The 22,439-nt window shown below is 44.0% G+C and overlaps 1 protein-coding gene across 1 annotated transcript in view; it reads left to right on the forward strand.

Annotated features, from left to right (window-relative positions):
* LOC126456050 (glutamate receptor U1-like) overlaps nt 1–18,538 on the forward strand; it is a 48,790-nt gene extending 30,252 nt beyond the window's left edge. The window contains exons 3-5 of the mRNA XM_050091805.1: nt 2,986–3,194; nt 10,692–10,993; nt 18,256–18,538. Of these exons, the coding sequence (XP_049947762.1) occupies nt 2,986–3,194; nt 10,692–10,993; nt 18,256–18,538 (794 nt within the window). The remainder of the gene's footprint in view (nt 1–2,985; nt 3,195–10,691; nt 10,994–18,255) is intronic.
* Nucleotides 18,539–22,439: the final 3,901 nt, after the last annotated feature.

Consider the following 22,439-nt stretch of genomic DNA (forward strand, 5'->3'; position numbering starts at 1 on the left):
CACTGGTTATATGGGCCTTATGATTAGATTTTTGCCGGCCGCTGTGGCCGAGCGGTTCTAGGCGCTTCAGTCCGGAACCGCACTGCTGCTACTGTCGCAGGTTCGAATCCTGCCTTGGGCATGGATGTGTGTGATGTCCTTAGGATAGTTAGGTTTAAGTAGTTCTTAGTCTAGGGTACTGATGACTTCAGATGTTAAGTCCCATAGTGCTTACAGCCATTTGAACTGTTTGAACTAGATTTTTGTGAATGGGAATAATTCTTATGTTTGTTCCGCTGCAAATATACGGACTGTATTTGACCCTTCTTGCAAGAAGCGTAACACTGTGCTTGTCTGGACGGGCAATCTTGGCGTTTGTGCTGTGAATAGCACCAACGGCGTGACTTAATTCGATTCACTGACGTAGCCGCTTGTTTAGAGAACTGTTTACGTGGCGTTGCACGTGCGTATGTTTCTGCCTACTGGGTCAGTCATGAACAAGGAACAACTCAACCCAAGAAATTTGTGGCTGCTCAAATTTATCAGCCTCTACGGCACCTGAATCATGCTGATCTAGAAATTGCACTATATGATGAAACGATGGATCTGGCTGCTTCAAAATATGTTCTCTAAGTTTGACATCAGTTACATTGTACGCGACTGCATCATGCAACATAACATCTGCATATAAAGTAACACAAGCACAGCTGAATTTGCATTTCCTAGTCATACCCAGCAAATGTATTACCCACTCGCGATAAGTTTGTACTGACCTTTTCTTGCAATGACAGAATTGGTACCTAGCCGCCACCACACTCACTTGTTGGTCATATTAGTTAGAGAACCTACAACCTGATCATAGGGAAGTTCACTCGGAGTGGAATTAGGGAACAATTTCTGAATGAGGCGAAAGACTACACTTTCTGCTGTTGACAAAAAGTAATGTAGTTCCATAGCATCTGATATTTTGTGAGCAATGATGTGGGCTTCACACTTTCGCAACCATTCGAGCCATTCGTCTGCTCTTTCATTAAACTGGCGAAAAGGCAGTATGCCTCTCAGAGATACAGTTGTTGCATGTTGCGTTGCGCTCTTTGCTTGGTTTGTTAGTAACTGCTGTACCGTGTCTAGAAGGGTTGAAATCCGCTGCATCTGAAACTGAAACATCTGTGTTAGGTGCGTTGCATCTATCGCTTGCAGCTGAGACGCCTCAGCAGGGGGTGGGAGAGGTGGGCTACTCACTTTGGAACAGGCAAATGCAGTAAATAGACAATGCAAGCAAGAAAAATAAGCACAGAAGCAAAGAAAATTTCTGCTACATCCTTCTGAAAACACTGAATAAAAAAAAAACGTTGTAAGAGATACTGTTAAAACATGTAAACACACCCCTGCAAAGAAAAGACAACGTAAAATTAAGGCGCCAGCAAAACACAAAAGCCCACGGCAAAACAAAACATCTGTGACAGCGGGTGGCTATGTTAAAAGAATGTCGCTGTAGTATTCGTTCACAATGTTTTTCGTCCATTCTCGTCGTCAATGTTATTATCCCATCCTCGTCACCAATCCTGTTATGTCTAGGAATCCTGCATACTTGGTCCACGCCGGCCGGGTGGCCGAGCGGTTTTAGGCGCTACAGTCTGGAACGCGCGACCGCCACGGTCGCAGGTTCGAATCCTGCCTCGGGCATGGATGTGTGTGATGTCCTTAGGTTAGCTAGGTTTAATTAGTTCTAAGTTCTAGGGGACTGATGACCTCAGAAGTTAAGTCCCATAGTGCTCAGAGCCATTTGAACCATACTTTGTCCACTAGACAAACAATCAAACAACTCGTATTAATGAGTTTTATTACAATAAGACAATTACAATACTGGACTTTGGTAGATGCGTCGCAAGCAAAGGGTGACATACAAAATAGTCACTTTTCTTCAGAATAGACAACCACAAGTCTTTGCTACATAGAGATTCCTAACGAAGTCGCTAACGTTGAAGCTGCTATCGAAGTGATCCACCTCCAGCCGGGCGCGGCGCTTATGTCCTCTTCACCTGGGGGCCGCTGCTGTCGCGTTGTCCTGGAGAGAGGTCGGTCAGTGTACGATTGGCTGACTTCTTCTCACAGCCTTCTCTTCTTTGTCGTTCCCGACTGGCGTGCCGGCGCTGACTTTACTGCGTATCATTTACTGCTTGAGATGACTTGCAATACCAGTTGCAAAAGTGTGGTTATCACATTTTCCTAAATGTTTCCTTCTTCAAGACCCCACTCGATCAACATTGTTTGCGCATTAAAGCCAGAGCCAATTCCTAGTCCCGAACAGAATAAGTTGTACAACCATTACTATGTAGAAACTTTCGAATTACTTGCCTGAATCCTCTGACTGCTTAGTCATATGTAACTCATCACTCATCAGAAAGTCAATATTCTTCTCTTCAGCTCACCAGGTAAATGAGCACTGTTAGCACCCATAACGAACACTGGTGTAACTAGATTTTCTCTCTCTCTCTCCGTCTCCCTCCGCAACAGTTTCCACAGTAAAGAGAAGTACTGTATATACACAAACCATTATGGATTCGAGATAATAACTACAGTACCATTTTCTCCATTTGATGCAATTGACATGCTATTGGTGATGAAGATATTGTTCTTGTTCTCTCCTTCTTCGATGCTGCACTGAGTGGATTTCTTTTTTAGTAAGTTAGCTTTATCATAGCTGTAGTTTCTATCCATTCCATCCTTATGCGATCATATTTTCTTGTATAGAAGTCCCTTATCATGCCAGTTAGGTTGTAGCATAGTTTAGGTCAATTGCAAACACTTAGTACAGATTGCAGAGTGAATTGCTATCACACGTTTTCCAGTTTATAAAATTGCAACTTGCAAAATGTTGGATCTCAAATTATTTTGACTTCTTTACTGAAGCCGTAAATAACACTGGGGTGTCGTCCTGCGCAGAGGGCAGCAACAGTTAATAGATGTACCATTTCTAACACGACTTACTGTACGTCTCCACAGGCATGCAGGACCCGCCGCAGAACGCCTCTTCGCGCATCCTGCTCATGTTCCTGCTCGTGCTGGCCGTCTTCCACATGACGGCCTACTCGGCGTGCATCGTGACGCTCCTGCAGCTGCCCAGCAGCAGCATCAACACCCTGGAGTCGCTCTTCAGTTCCAAGATGCGCATCGTCATCCATGACCTGCCCTACAACATCAACTACGGAAATGTAAGGCGAGATATACACTCCTGGAAATTGAAATAAGAACACCGTGAATTCATTGTCCCAGGAAGGGGAAACTTTATTGACACATTCCTGGGGTCAGATACATCACATGATCACACTGACAGAACCACAGGCACATAGACACAGGCAACAGAGCATGCACAATGTCGGCACTAGTACAGTGTATATCCACCTTTCGCAGTAATGCAGGCTGCTATTCTCCCATGGAGACGATCGTAGAGATGCTGGATGTAGTTCTATGGAACGGCTTGCCATGCCATTTCCACCTGCCGCCTCAGTTGGACCAGCGTTCGTGCCGGACGTGCAGACCGCGTGAGACGACGCTTCATCCAGTCCCAAACATGCTCAATGGGGGACGGATCCGGAGATCTTGCTGGCCAGGGTAGTTGACTTACACCTTCTAGAGCACGTTGGGTGGCACGGGATACATGCGGACGTGCATTGTCCTGTTGGAACAGCAAGTTCCCTTGCCGGTCTAGGAATGGTAGAACGATGGGTTCGATGACGGTTTGGATGTACCGTGCACTATTCAGTGTCCCCTCGACGATCACCAGTGGTGTACGGCCAGTGTAGGAGATCGCTCCCCACACCACGATGCCGGGTGTTGGCCCTGTGTGCCTCGGTCGTATGCAGTCCTGATTGTGGCGCTCACCTGCACGGCGCCAAACACGCATACGACCATCATTGGCACCAAGGCAGAAGCGACTCTCATCGCTGAAGACGACACGTCTCCATTCGTCCCTCCATTCACGCCTGTCGCGACACCACTGGAGGCGGGCTGCACGATGTTGGGGCGTGAGCGGAAGACGGCCTAACGGTGTGCGGGACCGTAGCCCAGCTTCATGGAGACGGTTGCGAATGGTCCTCGTCGATATCCCAGGAGCAACAGTGTCCCTAATTTGCTGGGAAGTGGCGGTGCGGTCCCCTACGGCACTGCGTAGGATCCTACGGTCTTGGCGTGCATCCGTGCGTCGCTGCGGTCCGGTCCCAGGTCGACGGGCACGTGCACCTTCCGCCGACCACTGGCGACAACATCGATGTACTGTGGAGACCTCACGCCCCACGTGTTGAGCAATTCGGCGGAACGTCCACCCGGCCTCCCGCATGCCCACTATACGCCCTCGCTCAAAGTCCGTCAACTGCACATACGGTTCACGTCCACGCTGTCGCGGCATGCTACCAGTGTTAAAGACTGCGATGGAGCTCCGTATGCCACGGCAAACTGGCTGACACTGACGGCGGCGGTGCACAAATGCTGCGCAGCTAGCGCCATTCGACGGCCAACACCGCGGTTCCTGGTGTGTCCGCTGTGCCGTGCGTGTGATCATTGCTTGTACAGCCCTCTCGCAGTGTCCGGAGCAAGTATGGTGGGTCTGACACACCGGTGTCAATGTGTTCTTTTTTCCATTTCCAGGAGTGTACATTGTGTCTCTCATCAATAAATGCAAACACAAAATATACCGGTGATAATGCATTATAGAACACACAGAAAAAAATGCCCTATAGTCGCTGACCTCTGGCCACATAACCACCTAATGTAGCAAGTTGCGAGGGATCCATGTATGTCATCAGAAAGTGGTACAGAGCTAGGATAAGTACAGTACCTACCATGTAATTAAGCAACTTTGAGTTTAACGCCCAGTCGATGACAAGGTCATCAGAGACAGAGCATCGTGTCGGATAGATGAAGAATGGGAAGATGATCGGCCATATAATTTTTCAAGAGATTACCCCGGAATTCGGGGGAATAGATTTTGGAGAAAGAACGGAAAAATAAAAATCTAGATGGTCGGACAATGATTTAAACAACACTAGTTCCGAAAGCTGGTCAGGTGTCATAACCACTGTGCTTTCGGATGATGGTAGTGACGGTACTGCAGGTTGGCACCAGACTCAGTGAAGAAAGTTGGTAATTGAAATTTCTTGAAAAGAACGAAGAGCGCCTTTCTTCTAATGGTTGCCACCCCAAATCGCTTATCATAACCGTGACACTCTCTCTCCTGTTTTACGATAATACAAAAGAGCTGCCCTTCTTTGACAATCCTATGTGGTAAGGATCCCATACGGCACAGCAATACTGCAGCAGAGGGAGGACAAGTGTAATGTCGACAGTCTCTCCAGTAGGTCTGTGCATCTTTTACGCGTTCTGCCAATAAAACGCAGTCTTTCCTGTGCCTTCCCCGCGACATTATCTATGTGATCGTTCATATTTAAGTTGTTCGTAATTGTAATTCCTATGTATTTAATCGAAAAGTCTGCCTTTGGATTTGTATCATTTATCGTGCAACCGAAATTTAACGGTTGTCTTTTCCTACTCATGTGGACGACCTCACACTTTTCCTTATTCACAGACAATTGCCATTTTACCTACCACACAGATAGTTTTCTAAACCGTTACGCAATTGGTTTTGATGTCCTGATGACTTTATGAGACGGTATATCACAGCAGCAATTGCAAACAATCTAAGAGGGCTAGTCAGATTGTCTCCTAAATCGACTATATAGATTAGGAACAGCAGAGGATCTGCAATCCTTCCCTGGGGTACTCTGGATGTCACTTCTGTTTTAATCAATGATTTTCCGTCGATTACTACATACTGTGACCTTCCTGATGAGATATCACGAATTCAGTCGCAAACTGAGACGATACTCCTAAGACGCACAATGTGGTTAGAAGTCTCTTGTAAGAAATGGTGTCAAAAGCCTTCTGGAAATCTAGAAGTATGGAATCAAGTTGTGACCCGCTATCGATAGCACTCATTACTTTTTAGTACTCACTACTACTTAACAATCGACTTCTTCTTGTATTGATCCAAGAAACAATGACGACTGGTTCATACTTCCATGATTTACTAACTCCTGCCGTCCGACCATATCTGTACGCATTTACTATGTATATGCATATATTCATCACTTGAAAATGGCCATTGTGGTTCAAATCAACTGACTGTGTAAGAGGTGTGGACGTTTGGTAATTAGTACAACCAATAAAGAAACAATGACTCCACTTAACATTTGAACACTGTATGGTGCTTTATATCTCAACAAGATACCACAAGCCCCTATTTTCGTATCGTGCCCTTTACATATCCATATCTAGACTCTACAACACGTGCAGGATATGGTGCCTAGCGTCCAACTACCCCAAACAACGGCTGTCACCTATCTGCATCAAAATGTGCCGCGTAACTCAGCTTTCATACCTCAGATATACATGTAGCATTTGTACAATAGATTGCGTGGTTTACCGTCTACTTACACTGAGGAGCCAAAACATTATAACAACTAAATAATTGTCTGTTACTCTTAAAATTCGACACATCAAGAATTTTGCGTGGCATTTCCTGAGGTGACTGGCATAGGTGACGTAATTCCTACAAATTACGGGTGCTTGGCTTATGGACACAGAATTGACGCCCGATAGCATTCATTTTGTATTCCACCAGGTTCAGATCTGACAAATTTCGTGGGCACATCAATGTGAGTTCACTAACATACTCCTCGAGTCACTGTAATACCATTATCACCTTTTGACAAGGGCAGTTACCCTCTTGGAAGATACCATTGTCGTCATAGAAGAGACAAGCATGGAAGGATACACGGGGTTCACAGTAGTGTTCATGTAGTCTACAGCTGTAATGTGCCTTCGATTATTACCAAAGATCCCATGGAAACCAGGATAATTTTCCCCAGCGGCGTAATACTGTCCCAACAAGCTTGAATCTGCGGCGCCGTAAATGTTTTCGAGGAATCGTTCGTCTGGATGATAGCGTATTAGGACACGACCATTGACATGGTGTAACAAGAAACATGGTTCATTCGACCAGTCGACACATTTCCATTGAACGACGGCTCAATCTAGATGGTCTAGTGCGCTCTGCGATTTTAACTGAAGGTGTCAGGTATGATGATGATGACTATGACGATGTCTAGGTCTATATGGAAACACGTAAGAGTTGGCTGCTGCGGAGTGGACAGCTCCCCAGTTGGCATTGCTTCTCGCGGTGGACAATGGTCGCCACGTGTTTGCACATCAGTAATTATTACGAGACGTGTGAGAAAGGTAAAGATAATGATTTTTTATCTACTAAAGCTTTTACTTTTTATTTTGAAACCACAATATTGTCCCCTTCGAAGCAGTTCCCATCGGCAGCCATACACTGGTGGTGTTATTTCTATTCTACGTAGCAGTGCGGAAAGGCTTCAAGTGGTGGGGCCTTTAACATGTCGGTCACACTCTTTTTAATGTTCTGCAGAGTCCCAAAATGATGTCCTTTAAGACTTTTTCAATTGCAGAAAAAGAAAAGATTTCATAAGGAAAGAGATCAGGCGAATAGGGGGTCTGTGGAACAACAGCAATGCCTTTAGAGCTCCAAAATTCCGCGGTGGAAGTGGGCGTGTGACATGAGACGTTGTAATGATGCAGCATCCAATTGTTCGCTATATGAAGATGATATCTGTTCTTTCGAACATGTCCGAAAGAACAGATACCATCTTCATATAGTTAAGGCTAACCGGCCATTGACCTTCTTTTTCTGTGCTGGATGCACACGCATTGCCCGAACTCTTACGGGACTCGGCAAGATTGTCTGCCGCGAGTAATGATGTAATGGGGAGGGGCACTACGAATATGGTGTGTGGACATTAAGTTGGGCATATGGGTCCCACGGGGAGCGTGCAAGGGATAAATCCCTGCAGTCGCACTATCCTCTGTGCCCTCAGTGGCTCAGATGGAGCCGGCACGGTAGCTCAGCGTGTTCGGTCAGAGAGCTGGCTGGCCTCTGTAATAAAAAAAAAAACTGAGTGAAAAGATCAACAACGAACTTCAACAGATGTCATGTGACGTCCGCTACGAACCATAATGAAAAAAAGATGGATAGGGCGTCTGCCATGCAAGCAGGAGATCCCGGGTTCAATGCCCGGTCGGGGCACACATTTTCAACTGTCCCCGTTGATGTATATCAACGCCTGTCGACAGCTTAGGGTCTTCATCTTACTATAGTTTAATTGTTTGCTGTGTCCGGTCTCGCTCGATTCATTCTTTTCCTGAGCCTTTCAAGGATATCTTTGTAAAACACGTGGTTGACAATTCATCCTTGAGGAGCAAATTCTTTATGCACGAGACCTCTACTGTCAAAAAAGCAAATCTGCATTGTTTTGATCTTTGATTTGCTCATTCGAGCTTATTTTTCGGTTGAGGAATGTCTCACTGTGCCACTCCCCACTTTACCTCTTTGTCTCAGGATCGTACTCAGAAATCCAGGACTCATCGCCTGTGATCACACGACCGAATTGGTCATTGCAATCTTCTCAAGATCAGCGCACATGTTTCTTCATTTGTCCTTCTGATCAGTTGTTATGTTTTCCAGCACCTTTTTGGTACAAACCTTTCTCATGTGCAAATTTTCGCTCAAAATCCGATGTACGGTGAGATTGTTTAAGTTTAAGAGATCACCCATCATCCTTAAACGTCGGTCTGATCTCACAGAAACACACACACGTCCGAGGTTTTTGTCAGTTGTTGAAGTTGAGGATCTCCTTGAGCGAGGATGAACATTTTCTTGGCCTTCCAAAAACGATTTGTGCGAACGATAAACTTTTGCGCTTGATAATGAATGTTCCTCTTAGCCCTGTTGCAACTTTTAAAAGATTACACTCGCAGATTCTCCAGGTTTTGCACAAAGCTTGATGGCTTAATGTTGCTCCACATTCCGTTGTTCCATTTTCGTAACACACAACAAAAAACACAGCTTCACTGATGGCGCTCTCAACGATTACGTGATGGCTACACGGAGCTGGAACTCGGACTGAGCGTCTGGGAGAGTTGAATACAGTGTTCTACACAAGCAGAACAACACAGCGTCGGCATATCGCTTCCAGTGCTGTCAGTCTCACTGTACTTCTCACGGAACTTGTGTGTATCTACACTACTGGCCATTAAAATTGCTACACCAAGAAGAAATGCAGATGATAAACAGATATTCGCTGGAAAAATATATTATACTAGAACTGACATATGATTACATTTTCACGCAATTCGGGTGCACAGACCCTGAAAAATCAGTACCCAGAACAACCACCTCTGACCGTAATAACGGCCTTGATACGTCTGGGCATTGAGTCAAACAGAGCTTGGACGGCGTGTACAGGTACAGCTGTCCATGCAGCTTCAATACGATACCACAGTTCATCAAGAGTAGTGACTGGCGTATTGTGACGAGCCAGTTGCTCGGCCACCATTGACCAGACGTTTTCAACTGGTGAGAGATCTGGAGAATGTGCTGGCCAGGACAGCAGTCGAACATTTTCTGTATCCAGAAAGGCCCGTACAGGACCTGCAATATGCGGTCGTGCATTATCCTGCTGAAATGTAGGGTTTCGCAGGGATCGAATGAAGGGTAGAGCCACGGGTCGTAACACATCTGAAATGTAACGTCCACTGTTCAAAGTGCCGTCAATGCGAACAAGAGGTGACCGAGACGTGTAACCAATATCACCCCATACCATCACGCCGCGTGATACGCCAGTATGGCGATCACGAATACACGCTTCCAATGTGAGTTCACCGCGATGTCGCCAAACACGGATGCGACCATCATGATGCTGTAAACAGATCCTGGATTCATGCGAAAAAATGACGTTTTGCCATTCGTGCACCCAGGTTCGTAGCTGATTACACCATCGCAGGCGCTCCTCTCTGTGATGCAGCGTAAAGGGTAACCGCAGCCATGGTCTCCGAGCTGATAGTCCATGCTGCTGCAAACGTCGTCGAACTGTTCGTGTGAAGGTTGTTGTTTTGGAAACGTCCCCATCTGTTGAGTCAGGGATCGAGACGTGGCTGCACGATCCGTTACAGCCATGCGGATAAGATGCCTGTCATATCGACTGCTAGTGATTCGAGGCCGTTGTGATCCAGCACGGCGTTCCGTATTACCATCCTGAACCCACCGATTCCATATTCTGCTAACAGTCATTGGATCTCGACTAACGCGAGCAACAATGTCGCGATACGATAGCCTACAATACTACCTTTATCAAAGTCGGAAACGTGATGGTACGCATTTCTCCTCCTTACATGAGGCATCACTGAACGTTTCACCAGGCACCGCCGACCAACTGCTGTTTGTGTATGAGAAATGGATTGGAAACTTTCCTCGTGTCAGCACGTTGTAGGTGTCGCCACCGGCGCCAACGTTGTGTGAATGCTCTGAGAAGCTAATCATTTGCACATCACAGCATCTTCTTCCAGTCGCTTAAATTTCGCGTCTGTAGCACGCCATCTTCGTGGTGTAGCAATTTTAATGGCCAGTAGTGTATAATGGCGACATTAGTATTTATGCCATTTACGATTATTTAAACAAAAATTACTGTCGTACGATTTTATTTGCAGTAACTTTTTAGTGGAAGTTATGTTTAGGACCTCTTAGGCTGGGAACTGCTTGATAAATATAGACTGATTTGCTGTCTGTACCTTTTCAGACTGTACAGCAAATGCGTTGTGGATGTCTGCAGGAGACGAAGGATCCGCTGATCAAGTCCTTCTTCCGGGAGCGCGTGTACTCGCAGCCGCGCAAAGCGTTCCGCCCGCTGGAGGACTGCGTGGCGCAGATGCGCGAGGGCGGCGTGGCGTGCCACGCGGACGAGGCGGCCTACAAGGTGATCGGCGACACCTTCCTCGAGTCGGAGAAGTGCAGCCTCAAGGCGGTGCCCATGTTCCCGCTCAGGGGCATCATCATGGCCGTCAGGAAGCAGTCGCAGTACAAGGAGACCTTCTCCAGGACGTAAGCGACGCAGCCTGTAGCAGTCGTCGTGTGGTTCACAGAAATCGCTAGCCGTATTTTGGCACAGTTTTCTAAATCAGTCAGGGATTTCGGTATTCTCACTATTTCATTTCGTCAAGTCCATCTGTTTCATTAACCATCATCTCTAGCTGGTTAGTGTCTCCACGACCTGATACAAGACATCTGCCTACCGAGCACGAACACGGACTCTAAACCACAACTCTCGCCTGGGAAACCAGAGAGCGACAGATCATATTTCCATGTCTCTGCGGGGGAATGCATTTTTGATTTCACGTAATCTTTCCATATTGGAATTAAAAGTGTTATCCTTATCTACAGATTCATTTTTGGGTGATAATTCAATATATCTTAGCCTTTGAGGAACTATACTCTGGGTCACTGAGTTGTCGCAAATATGATTTAAGTGTAGTATTGTCAAATCAGCACCAGAATTTAATAGTATGTTGGAACACCATGTCAACCAACATAATTACTACCTTCTTAGTGATGCGATGAACTTTTTATCTCCTCATGAGCAGCATTTTTTAAAATAATGTTTGTTGTTGGCACATTTAGTTCCTTCCTCCCATATTCTTATTATAAAAAAAAGTTGTGAGTAATAACTCATTTAGTTGAAATAAGGAAAAAACCAGCAGAATGTAAACATGCAACATAGCCAAATACAAAGAAGCCAAGAGAGTGCACTGACTATATATATGCTTTCTGAGCTTATGAAAATAAATTCTGAACTCTGATGATTGTTCTTTCTGTGTATCGTTTTTTTTAAATCAACATTTTTTTACATGTCATTTATACATCTGTATGCTACCTTTGAAAGTCAGTAATAATATTGAAAATGAGCCCCCACCACCACCATCTTGACTTCTGGCAGTGGCCATCAGACTTCTTTGTTCAAGAGCCGGTACTGACATTGTAGGGTGGCACCTTGTGCTGCATATGTACCGTCCTTATTACTAGTTGCTAACCTACATAAATTAGTGTTTTGTCAGTAAACCCCTGATTCTTTAAGGAATCGAACTACAGTTATAAACAACTTCAAACTTCTGATTACTTCTCCATGTATTAAATGTATGATATCAACCATGTAAACTAGAAAAAGTGTGGGAAAGGTTTGAATTTATGTTTAAAGTTTGTTGGAAGCCACAAAATGTTCTCATTTTTAAATATTGCACGAATATAGTCTGGGTATTAATGGGATGTGCATTACTGTTCCTGAAGACATATACAGTTTAAAAGTATGGAACCTTTCACGTAAGACCATATCTCTTAATGAGTAGATTGTCAGCATTTTAAATTTTTTATTTCTGCCAGTACTTGTATGAAACATTGAAAACAGAAGTTTTGTTACCTCTGGGTAGCCACTAGATAGGCAGCCTGCAACTGGGTCCAGGTTTTGCCCCCTGGGATAATCGCTCAGTAAAATGGTTGAGCACCCAACAGAACAGCTATAATAAGAATGTGGTAAGTTGGCCACCAGCCTCCAAGTACTGATATTATGTCATCACCATTAGAAACACTTGGTGTCGATTGTTCCCTGTTCGATTTTGTTATTAACTAAGGATTTTGTTATTAACTAAGGATCATAAATGTTAAACGGTTTTAAGCTCCACGTCGAGTCAAGAGGGTACACGACTTGCCTCCTTGACCCAGAGGGGCTGCTGGCTGACTACCAACCCCACGAACTGACAACAACTCCCGAAATTATTCAAACTTCTGACCTCTCAGCCAGTGATTCTCAGTAACAGAAAACTAGCAAGAATTATCATTGGTTATTCGCTTCTCCAAATAATACCACTCCTCTGGGAAATGCTGCCTTCTGACAGTAATTTTCGCAAGTTTATTTGGAACAGGTGCTCGAAAGCACCAGCATTATGGGACAGTCACTAGTCCTCAAGGCAGCCTTGTAGGCGACGAACATAACCCGATTTACGAGGATTAGCGAAAGATCCTCCGATCAGATCCAGGATGACCTAAGCCCAAACCCACCAATTGTCGCATCCATCACGGCTGAGAGGACGACCCCACGGCGTCACTGGGAACGAGTTGTTACAACACTACTGACACGCAGTCGAATCTCGTCTGACGTGAGAATTTTATTCAGTTAGGAAGCCACGAAAGAATCTAAGAGCATGCTTGAACAGACTTTCTGGAATGCACCGCATGACAAACAAAGTGAAGGGCCCAGAACACATTGTTGAATGTCAAAGTAGTTCCGTGCACATACACATCATCGGTTGGTGTGTAAATGATTAGAGTTGCAGTTCTATGTGATAAGCAAAACGGCCGTTAGAGTGCGTAGGTGATCAGGGTTGTTAACAGGCCTGAAACGGTATAGAAAAACCGTGAACAGCGTCACACTTGTATTATCAGCACCTGAACCGAGAACTTTTTATGCAAGGACTCCGTCGCGAAAGACTTCGTAATCATATTAGCACCTGGAAGAGTTTGAAAGAGGCCTCATTATGGATCTCTACTAGGCTAGCTGACTCATGCACTATCCAGATTTTTGTGACATTCAGATGTGGTAGTATTCTGACGTTTAGATTGCGTGACAGCGTAGGACAGGCATACTCATCCTAAGTTTCCGATCGATTACGTCTCCATCACAAGGGAAGATCGCCGTATTGTGTACCAAGCATATCACAACACCTTCACAGCTGCACCCGCCATCCGAGCTCACACAATGGACTGCCTGCAAGGTCACGTGTCATCTGGCATCATTAGTCGGAGGCTAGCAGCAGCCAGACTAGGTAATTACCGTCACTCGCGTTGACTACCGTCGAGGTCACAACACAAACGGGTACGTTTGGATCGATGGCGACGCTACGAATCAAGGACTGCTGAAGAATGGTGTCTCATTGTGTTCAGCAATGATTCGCGGTTCTGCGCTACCCTGAATGACCATTGTCGGTGAGCATAGTGGCTGCCCAGGGAAAGGTCTCATTCTTCTAATGTTTTAGGGATCACAGCAATGTTACTCCTGACGTCACGTCATGATGTTAGAAATCATCAGGTACGACTTCAGGTCATGGCTGGTAGTTATTGGCGGCACAACAGTATGTCACGGATATCTCGTGTCTTCATGGGACAGTATAGAAGGGCCAGTTTTCTACAGTACAATCATCATAAACGGATTCGACGTATCCCTTTGAGCTGCATGTGTGATATCGAACTATTTCCGTGACCAGAAAGACCTCAAATCCGCCGCTGATAGAACATGGTGGGACCATCTAGGATGTCAACTGCATCCCAGTCCCAGTATATAGGATATAAAGGACTAGTTTCCACAGTTGTAAGCTGTCATGCCCCAGGATAGGTTGCACGGCCTTATGACACCCTTCCGAAACAAAAAGAGAGCACGTAACAGAGTCGACGGGGTGCAATGTCATGCTGATAAGTGGGTTCGTGCAGTCAACTTCTTTGTAAATTTAACTCGATTTTGTAATCACTGCCCGGCCGTTGTGGCAGAGTCGCTCTAGGCGCTTCAGTCCGGAACCGCGCTGCTGCTACGGTCGCAGGTTCGAATCCTCCCTCGGGCATGGATGTGTGTGATGTCCATAGGTTAGTTAGGTTTAAGTATTTCTAAGTTCTAGGGGACTGATGACCTCAGATGTTAAGTCCCATAGTGTTCAGAGCCATTTTTGTAATCACTGAAATAACATCGCATTCCCTCTCAATCCGTTACATTTCATTCCGTTTTCTCGTCTCCTTCTAGGTGCGTCACTCTTTATTAAAGACTAGTGTGTGTTTTTATATGCTCCGCAGATAATTTGAACGGTTCTTTTATCGATGTGGAACAAGCCAGTTTACAGGATATTTCTACATGATTAACTTTAACATTAATGAACACATTATTTGTAGTCCTACTCAGGCAGTTACACAGGGTGCACTATTTTAATCCATAATGCGGAATAACTCGGGATGGAGATGAGATACAACAAAATGTTTTAGGTAATAGTTGTAGGGGGCAAAGAGGATCAGACATTACAGCTACTGGCCATGATCTTGAACGTAAGTTCAAGGTGATTTGGAGGTTAAGTGATTTTTTTTTAAAAAAATGAGTACCGTAATATTTGATTTGAGATTTGAAAAGAGCGGCAAATCAAATTTTACGTATAATATAATACATTATTCAAGATCACGACAAGGTTAAATGAAGGTCAAATAAGCAAATAAGTTTTTAGTTCTAGTAGGAATTAACTCGCGATAGAGGAGGGATACACCATAAAATAATTTTAGATACAAATTGGAAGGCGCATCCCGAGGAATTAGAGGCGAGGACACTTACTAAATCGATGATCTACGTTTTATTTATGTTTGTTTCGTCCTGTAAATGTCAAACAATATTTATATTTTGTGACGTATTTATTTTTGCCGATAAAAACGTTAATTAAAACTTAAAGTTCAAAGTTCTCTTAGCTATTTCCAAATCCGACGTGACAAATAGAGACAAGAAAACTTGGCGAAAATTGTTTAAGTCTGTCTTGTCACTTTTATTATGAAATGGATTAATAATTGGATATTTTAACCTGTCTGGTAAAATATTATGTGCCAGTGATGCATTGCATATAATGAGATGACAAAAGCTATAGGATACCTTCTAATATCGTGTCGGACCTCCTTTTGCCCTGCATAGTGCAGCAAGTCGAAGTGGCATGGGTTTAACAAGTCGTCGGAAGTCCCCTGTCGACATATTGAACCATGCTGCCTCTGTAGCTGTCCATAACTACGAAAGTTGCCGGTGCAGGATGTTTTGCATGAATTGACCTCTCGCCTATGTCCCATAAATGTTCGATGGGATTCATGTCAGGCGATTTGGATGGCCAAGCCATTCACTTGACTTGTATGGAATGTTCCTCAAACAAGTCAGCAAAAACTGTGGCCCAATGGCTTGGCATATTGTCATGCAAAAAAATCCCACTATTGTTTGGGAACTGGAAGCCTATGAATGGCTGCAAATGGTGTCAAAGTAGTCGCATAACCATATACAGTCAATGATCTGCTCAGTTGGACCATACGACCCAGTCTATTCCATATAAACACAGCCCACATCATTATGGAGCCACCACCAGTTTACATAGTGTCTTGTTGGCAATTTGGCCCATGGCTTCGTGGGGCCTGCATCACATTTGAACCCTACCACCAGCTCTTACCAACTGAAATCGGTACTTATGTGACCAAGGCCATTTCTTTTAGCCCTCTAGGGTCGAAACGATATGGCCTCAAACCCAGGAGTGCGCTGCAGGCAATGTTGTACTGTTAGCGAAGATATTCACGCCAGTCTTCAACTGTCGATTAACACCACATTCCGCCATATTGTCCTAAGACACAAATTTGTCAAACATCCCATATTGATTTCTACGGTTATGTCACGCTGAGTTGCTTGTCTGCTAGCACTGACAACTCTAAACAAACGCCACTGTTCTCTGTTGTTAAGTGAAGGCCGTCAGCCACTGTACTGTTCATGAAGAGAGTTAATGCCTGGAATTTGGTATTCTCATCACATTCTTGACACTGTGGAACTCGGAATATTAAATTCCGTAAAGATTTCAGAAATGGAATGTCCCACGCATCTAGCTCCAGTTAACATTCCACATTCAAAATCTGTTAATTTCCATCGTGCAGCCAGAAGAACAAGTGTAATCTTTTCGTATGAATTACCTGAGTACAAGTGACAGCTCTGACAATGCACTGCCCTTTCATACCTTGTGTATGTGGTATTATTACCATCTCTACATGAGTTTTATCACCTTGATGTACAGTACTGGCCATTTAAATTGCTACACCACGAAGATGACGTGCTACAGAAGCGAAATTTAACCGACAGGAAGAAGATGCTGTGATATGCAAATGATTAGCTTTTCAGAGCATTCACACAAGGTAGTCGCCGGTGACGACACCTACAACGTGCTGACATGAGGAAAGATTCCAACCGATTTCTCATACACAAACAGCAATTGACCGGCGTTGCCTCGTGAAACATTGTTGTGATGCCTCGTGTAAGGAGGAGAAATGCGTACCATCACGTTTCCGACTTTGATAAAGGTCGAATTGTAGCCTATCGCGATTGCGCTTTATCGTATCGCGACATTGCTGCTCGTGTTGGTCGAGATCCAATGACTGTTAGCAGAATATGGAAACGGTGGGTTCAGGAGGGTAATATGGAACTTCGTTCTGGATCACAACGGCCTCGTATCACTAGCAGGCGAGATGACAGGCATCTTATCCGCATGGCTGTAACAGATTGTGCAGCCACGTTCGATCCCTGAATCAACATATGGGGACGTTTGCAAGAGAACAATCATCTGCACGAACAGTTCGACGACGTTTGTAGCAGCATGGACTATGAGGTCGGTGACTATTGCTGCGGTTACCCTTGACACTGCATCACAGACAGGAGTACCTGCGATGGTATACTCAACGACGATCCTGGGTGCACGAATGGCAAAACGTCATTTTTTCGGATGAATCCAGGTTCTGTTTACAGCATCATGATGGTCGCATCCGTGTTTGGCGACATCGCGGTGAACGCACATTGGAAGCGTGTATTCAAGATCGCCATACTGGCGTATCACCCGGCGTGATGGTATGGGGTGCCATTGGTTATACGTCTCGGTCACCTCTTGTCCGCATGGACGTTACATTTCAGATGTGTTACGATCAGTGGCTCTACCCTTCATTCGATCCCTGCGAAACCCTACATTTCAGCAGGATAATGCACGACCGCATGTTGCAAGCCCTATACGGGCCTTCCTGGATACAGAAAATGTTCGACTGCTGCCCTGGCCAGCACATTCTCCTGATCTCTTACCAATTGAAAACGTGTGGTTAATGGTGGCCGAGCAACTGGGTCGTCACAATACGCCAGTCACTACTCTTGATGAACTGTGATATCGTATTGAAGCTGCATGGGCAGCTGTACCTGTACACGCCATTCAAGCTCTGTTTGACTCAATGCCCAGGCGTATCAAGGCCGTTATTACGGTCAGAGGTGGTTGTTCTGGGTACTGATTTCTCAGGATCTACGCACCCAAATTGCGCGAAAATGTAATCACATGTCAGTTTTAGTATAATATATTTATTTGTCCAATGAATACCCGTTTATCATCTGCATTTCTTCTTGGTGCAGCAATTTTAATGTCCAGTAGTGTATTAAAGCCTAGTGTGTGTGTGTTTTGTTTGGTATTTCACTAGCTTGTCTGTCATATGGTGGAGCTAAAGGAAGTTTTGTCATACAACAGGCTGACGTGGCTGCGGGAGACAGGTCTGCTGAAGCGCGAGTGGACGCGCTGGGTGGCGCAGAAACCGCGCTGCCTGAACCGCGACAGCGGCTACGCCGAGGTGGGCCTCACTGAGGTGTCGCCCGCGTTGCTCATGGTGTGCTACGGCGTCGCCGCATCCCTGGCGGCGCTGCTATTCGAGGTGCTGCTGCACAGGCTGGTTGCCGCCAGGCAGGGGCACCACAAGAGGCAGCAGAAGCCCGGCACCGACAACACACTGGTGCCCAGGGCATTCCTGCGCTGAAACAGCAATCACAATTGCTTACCTCACTATTTTTCCTTTGACCTTCCTGCTCTTTTGGATTCACTTACTTCACTGCACATATTGATTCACACTGCAATGCGTACAAAGCAGCTCAACAGTTGCTCTGGCACGGTAACCTTTAGGGAGCTGGCAATTAGGAGATTCGGTTCTATTTTAAAAGGAAATTTATTTCTTGTACGGAGTACAGTTAGTGTACAAGGCCGATAGCTAGTGTAGGTAGAATCGAGGGGGGATCACGTTAGAAACGTACTTTCCCATTTCAGGGCTATTTGGAATGTAAGGTCCGATCGATCACGGAAAGGAAACCATAATGAAAAACTGACGAAGTTCTGCATAGACGTGTTGGACAGAGTCCCCGCCCATGGCCTCAAGTCGCTTGTTTCAATTCTGGGCACACGGTGAACACATAAAGATGCTCTAGAAAATAGTGTCTCCCACCAACTATGAGCGCTTATGTGAGTTGTCGCCTGATTCCATGTAACCGACACAAACTAATTGTCATGCATTTCCTTGTTCATGACAATTCTCGGTCTCACACTGCAGGGGTAATAAACCACTCCTATATCGTTTTCGTTGGGAAGTGTTTCATCATCCACCAACAGCTGAGACTTTGCTCCTTCTGATTTTCGTCTCCGTTCAGATGAACCGCTGGCTATGATGACAACATTTTGGCACAGGTCAGCGTAGAGGACTGGCAGAATGCACAGGCGGCTGCCTTCTACGACAGGGGTGTTGGAAATTTAATAAAATTGTATGTCAAGCGTATCATCTGGAGCGACGACTCTGTAGGGACGTAGCTGGAAGCTGTAGTTATCTGTTTAAAAAAAAAAAAAAACCATTTTTCATTTTAACTATGGTTTACATTTCACAACGGATCACACCTTAATTTCCGAATATTCTGTTCAGAATTACGCTAGGTTTGACAGTTACGTAGGTAGTGTTGCAGTAAAGCTCACAGGAGACGCCCGAGGACATTTTCAACCAATCACACGAGACGTGTAGACGCAGCAACAAACCGCAATCGCTAAACTTTCACTCGCATCACCTCTACACTATCCGCTTTCTCTATGACTCAGGTTAAGGCAGCTTGCTGTCCTCTTGGTTAGGGAATTACCGCGTAAGGTCATTAGAGGAAAAATTAAGATAGTACATTTAATAAGAGCACGATTTCCACCAAAACATGCAGCAATTACAGTACGTTGTATAAACACGAAGAGAAACGCAACGTTCAATGGATGTAGTGCGGTTATCATTGTTCTTTTAATCATTATCTGTTCACGTTCCTTGTTTTTCTAAGTTTTTGTACCAACAGTTTAGACATCTAGAGTCTGCCTGTCGGTCTTCGCTAATTCTGTTGAACAGTTACAACACACTGGCAGTACTGTGTTAGAATAATGAAATTGGGTAACTGCATAACACGTAGATAAAAGTCGATCAAACGTCGGAAACATGAGTCACATTTTTGAAAATTGGTCCAGCGTTCTGCTGTAAGTATTCTTGTTACGTATCTATCTACTCCTTAACATGTATAAAATCCTGATGGATACATCTCATTAGTACTTAGATAATGATCATAACGCCATAAAATTTTTTTGTATTGAAAGACGTTTTGAACATTGCAACTTGTAGCAAACGAAAGGAAGGTATAAGCAGGTGTTCCGTTGAATGTTGGCTATATAAAATACGTAGTTAGTTAGTGTTAGCTTCTGTATTGGTTGTATCTTGAGTATCACGCCTATACAAAGTGAGAACAGTAACAGATATGCGAAGTAGCAAAAATCTTGCATCTAATTTTTATTTTTCGCTCTCTTGTAAAATGAGATAAGTTCCTAATGTGCTGAATTCCAGTAACTGTGGGGTACCTTAAACATCACGAGTGGTAATGACGGAAACAAAAGACGTTAACATTTTTTAAATATATATATTTCTGCAACTATTCCTGTTGATCCTCTATAGCCCGAGAAACACTGAAAATACTCACAGCGCTCTGTAACAATGCCTGTACATGTCCCCCTCCTAAGATAATTCTTCAAACACATAGTAAGAAGGATCAACTTGACAGTTCACTCTCAATGCTACCAGTAAACCCACCACATCCCACTCCCACCTGCAGCGTGCGGGTAGTAAAGAAATCATCAGTATTCCTTTATAAACGTCGATAGTAAGATCATCAATGCTAGTCCAAATCACATGTTGGAATCAAATTTGGCTGTTTTAAAAACTTATTATCTTGGAAGATCGATGGTTGAGTTTGTAATAAATGTATTTTTCTTTCAGGTCAGATGTTACAAAAATGTCTACTGTATGTCATTTCCGGCTTGTATAGAACAACATCTTCTGACAATGCCTAAAAATGATTACAAAATTCACTACCTTCTAAGAAATAGCAGTCTGTTTTGGTACAAGTTATGCATTCGGTGATGTTGAGGGTATTGTTAATCGTAATGAATACCACAGAACCAATGAAGATGACTTCAAAAGAAGGTCAAAAATGCGCATGTAATTGTTTTTGTGTAATCTGGAAAGAAAACAAGGTAAACTGAGGGCTAAATAAAGTGAGAGACACACTACACTTACATGTAAAACTAGTGATCTTGAAAGTTCTGCTCCTGATCTACTTCCACTTCCTTCTTGAGGAAGGCAACAGATATCGCGGTGTAGAATAAGTTGCAATACATTCGTTCTGTATATATGAAACTGCATTCGGCAAAAATGCTTGGTCAGATAAAAATTGATGAAATATCTATCGCGTATCAACGACGAACAGAGTAGCTTAAAATAACTTTGATTATTAGAGAAGTTAATTGAAAATATTGTTGCAAGGAAGCACCCAACTGCGGGTATCTGCGGTAGGATATGCAGCTGTTACAAAATGACTGCCGTTCTGCTCCCACTTTAAAATTATTCATTGTATAGAATTAAATTATCTTGTTATTTGTTACTATGAAATGCGATGCCAACGAAAATTTATGCATCAGCAAAAACTGTACCCTACAATAAAATTTGTTGAACACTTGTTTTGTAACATATCATGAATAGACTGTTGAAATTGTATAAATGACTTAGCGTACGAGTTATGTCTAACTTTTGAACCCTGAAAGTATGGGAAACATACAAGAAAATATTTCCAATGTTTCTACAGGAAGTCTTCACCAGAAGTTTACTCATGGTGTATTTCAATACTGGTGTGTAATTATACGCACGTATCTTAACACTTGTGGTTCTTTTTTTGAGTGCTATGTGCTATATGCGTCAAATATTCAACAAATTTATTGGTGTAATAATGTTTCAAAGCTGACAATCGTCTATGTGATGCATTACAGGGGCTAAGGAAAGCAACCACTATGATAGGAATCTTTTCACTAATGTAGTAGGTATAAATGTTTATAGCACTTCGCATATGTATCAAAATATATTTAATCACTATTAAGCATACTTGAAACATATTTACTCATGAATATTTTTCTGTGATCCGACATTCCAGATCCTTCCTACTGTTTATGAAAATTCTCTCTGTGGAAATGATACAATAATTTTAAGATAAACAGTGCAAAAATGTACCCCAACAAAACACACTCACACACAAACAAGAAATCTGTGAGTGGAACAGAACAAACAAGAAATTGCAAGTGAAGGCTGTGATCTGTTAAGCAAATAGTCAGGCGCTAATTTCACAGCCATTTGAGGATTTTCCGGCACTGTTGTCTGCTCCAAATTGCTTGAATATATTCTAGGATTGTTGCAAAAAATTGTGTATTCGTTACTGAGTAAAAGACATTCCACAAGACAACGTACCTGTTCATTACTCCATGGTATGTTTCGTTATTCGCATGTTTTCTTTCCTGAGCACTGTTCGTGGGCCATTCAAGCCGAATCGGTA

This window comes from Schistocerca serialis, chromosome 2, assembly GCF_023864345.2.
Source record: "Schistocerca serialis cubense isolate TAMUIC-IGC-003099 chromosome 2, iqSchSeri2.2, whole genome shotgun sequence".
Lineage (NCBI taxonomy): Eukaryota > Metazoa > Arthropoda > Insecta > Orthoptera > Acrididae > Schistocerca > Schistocerca serialis.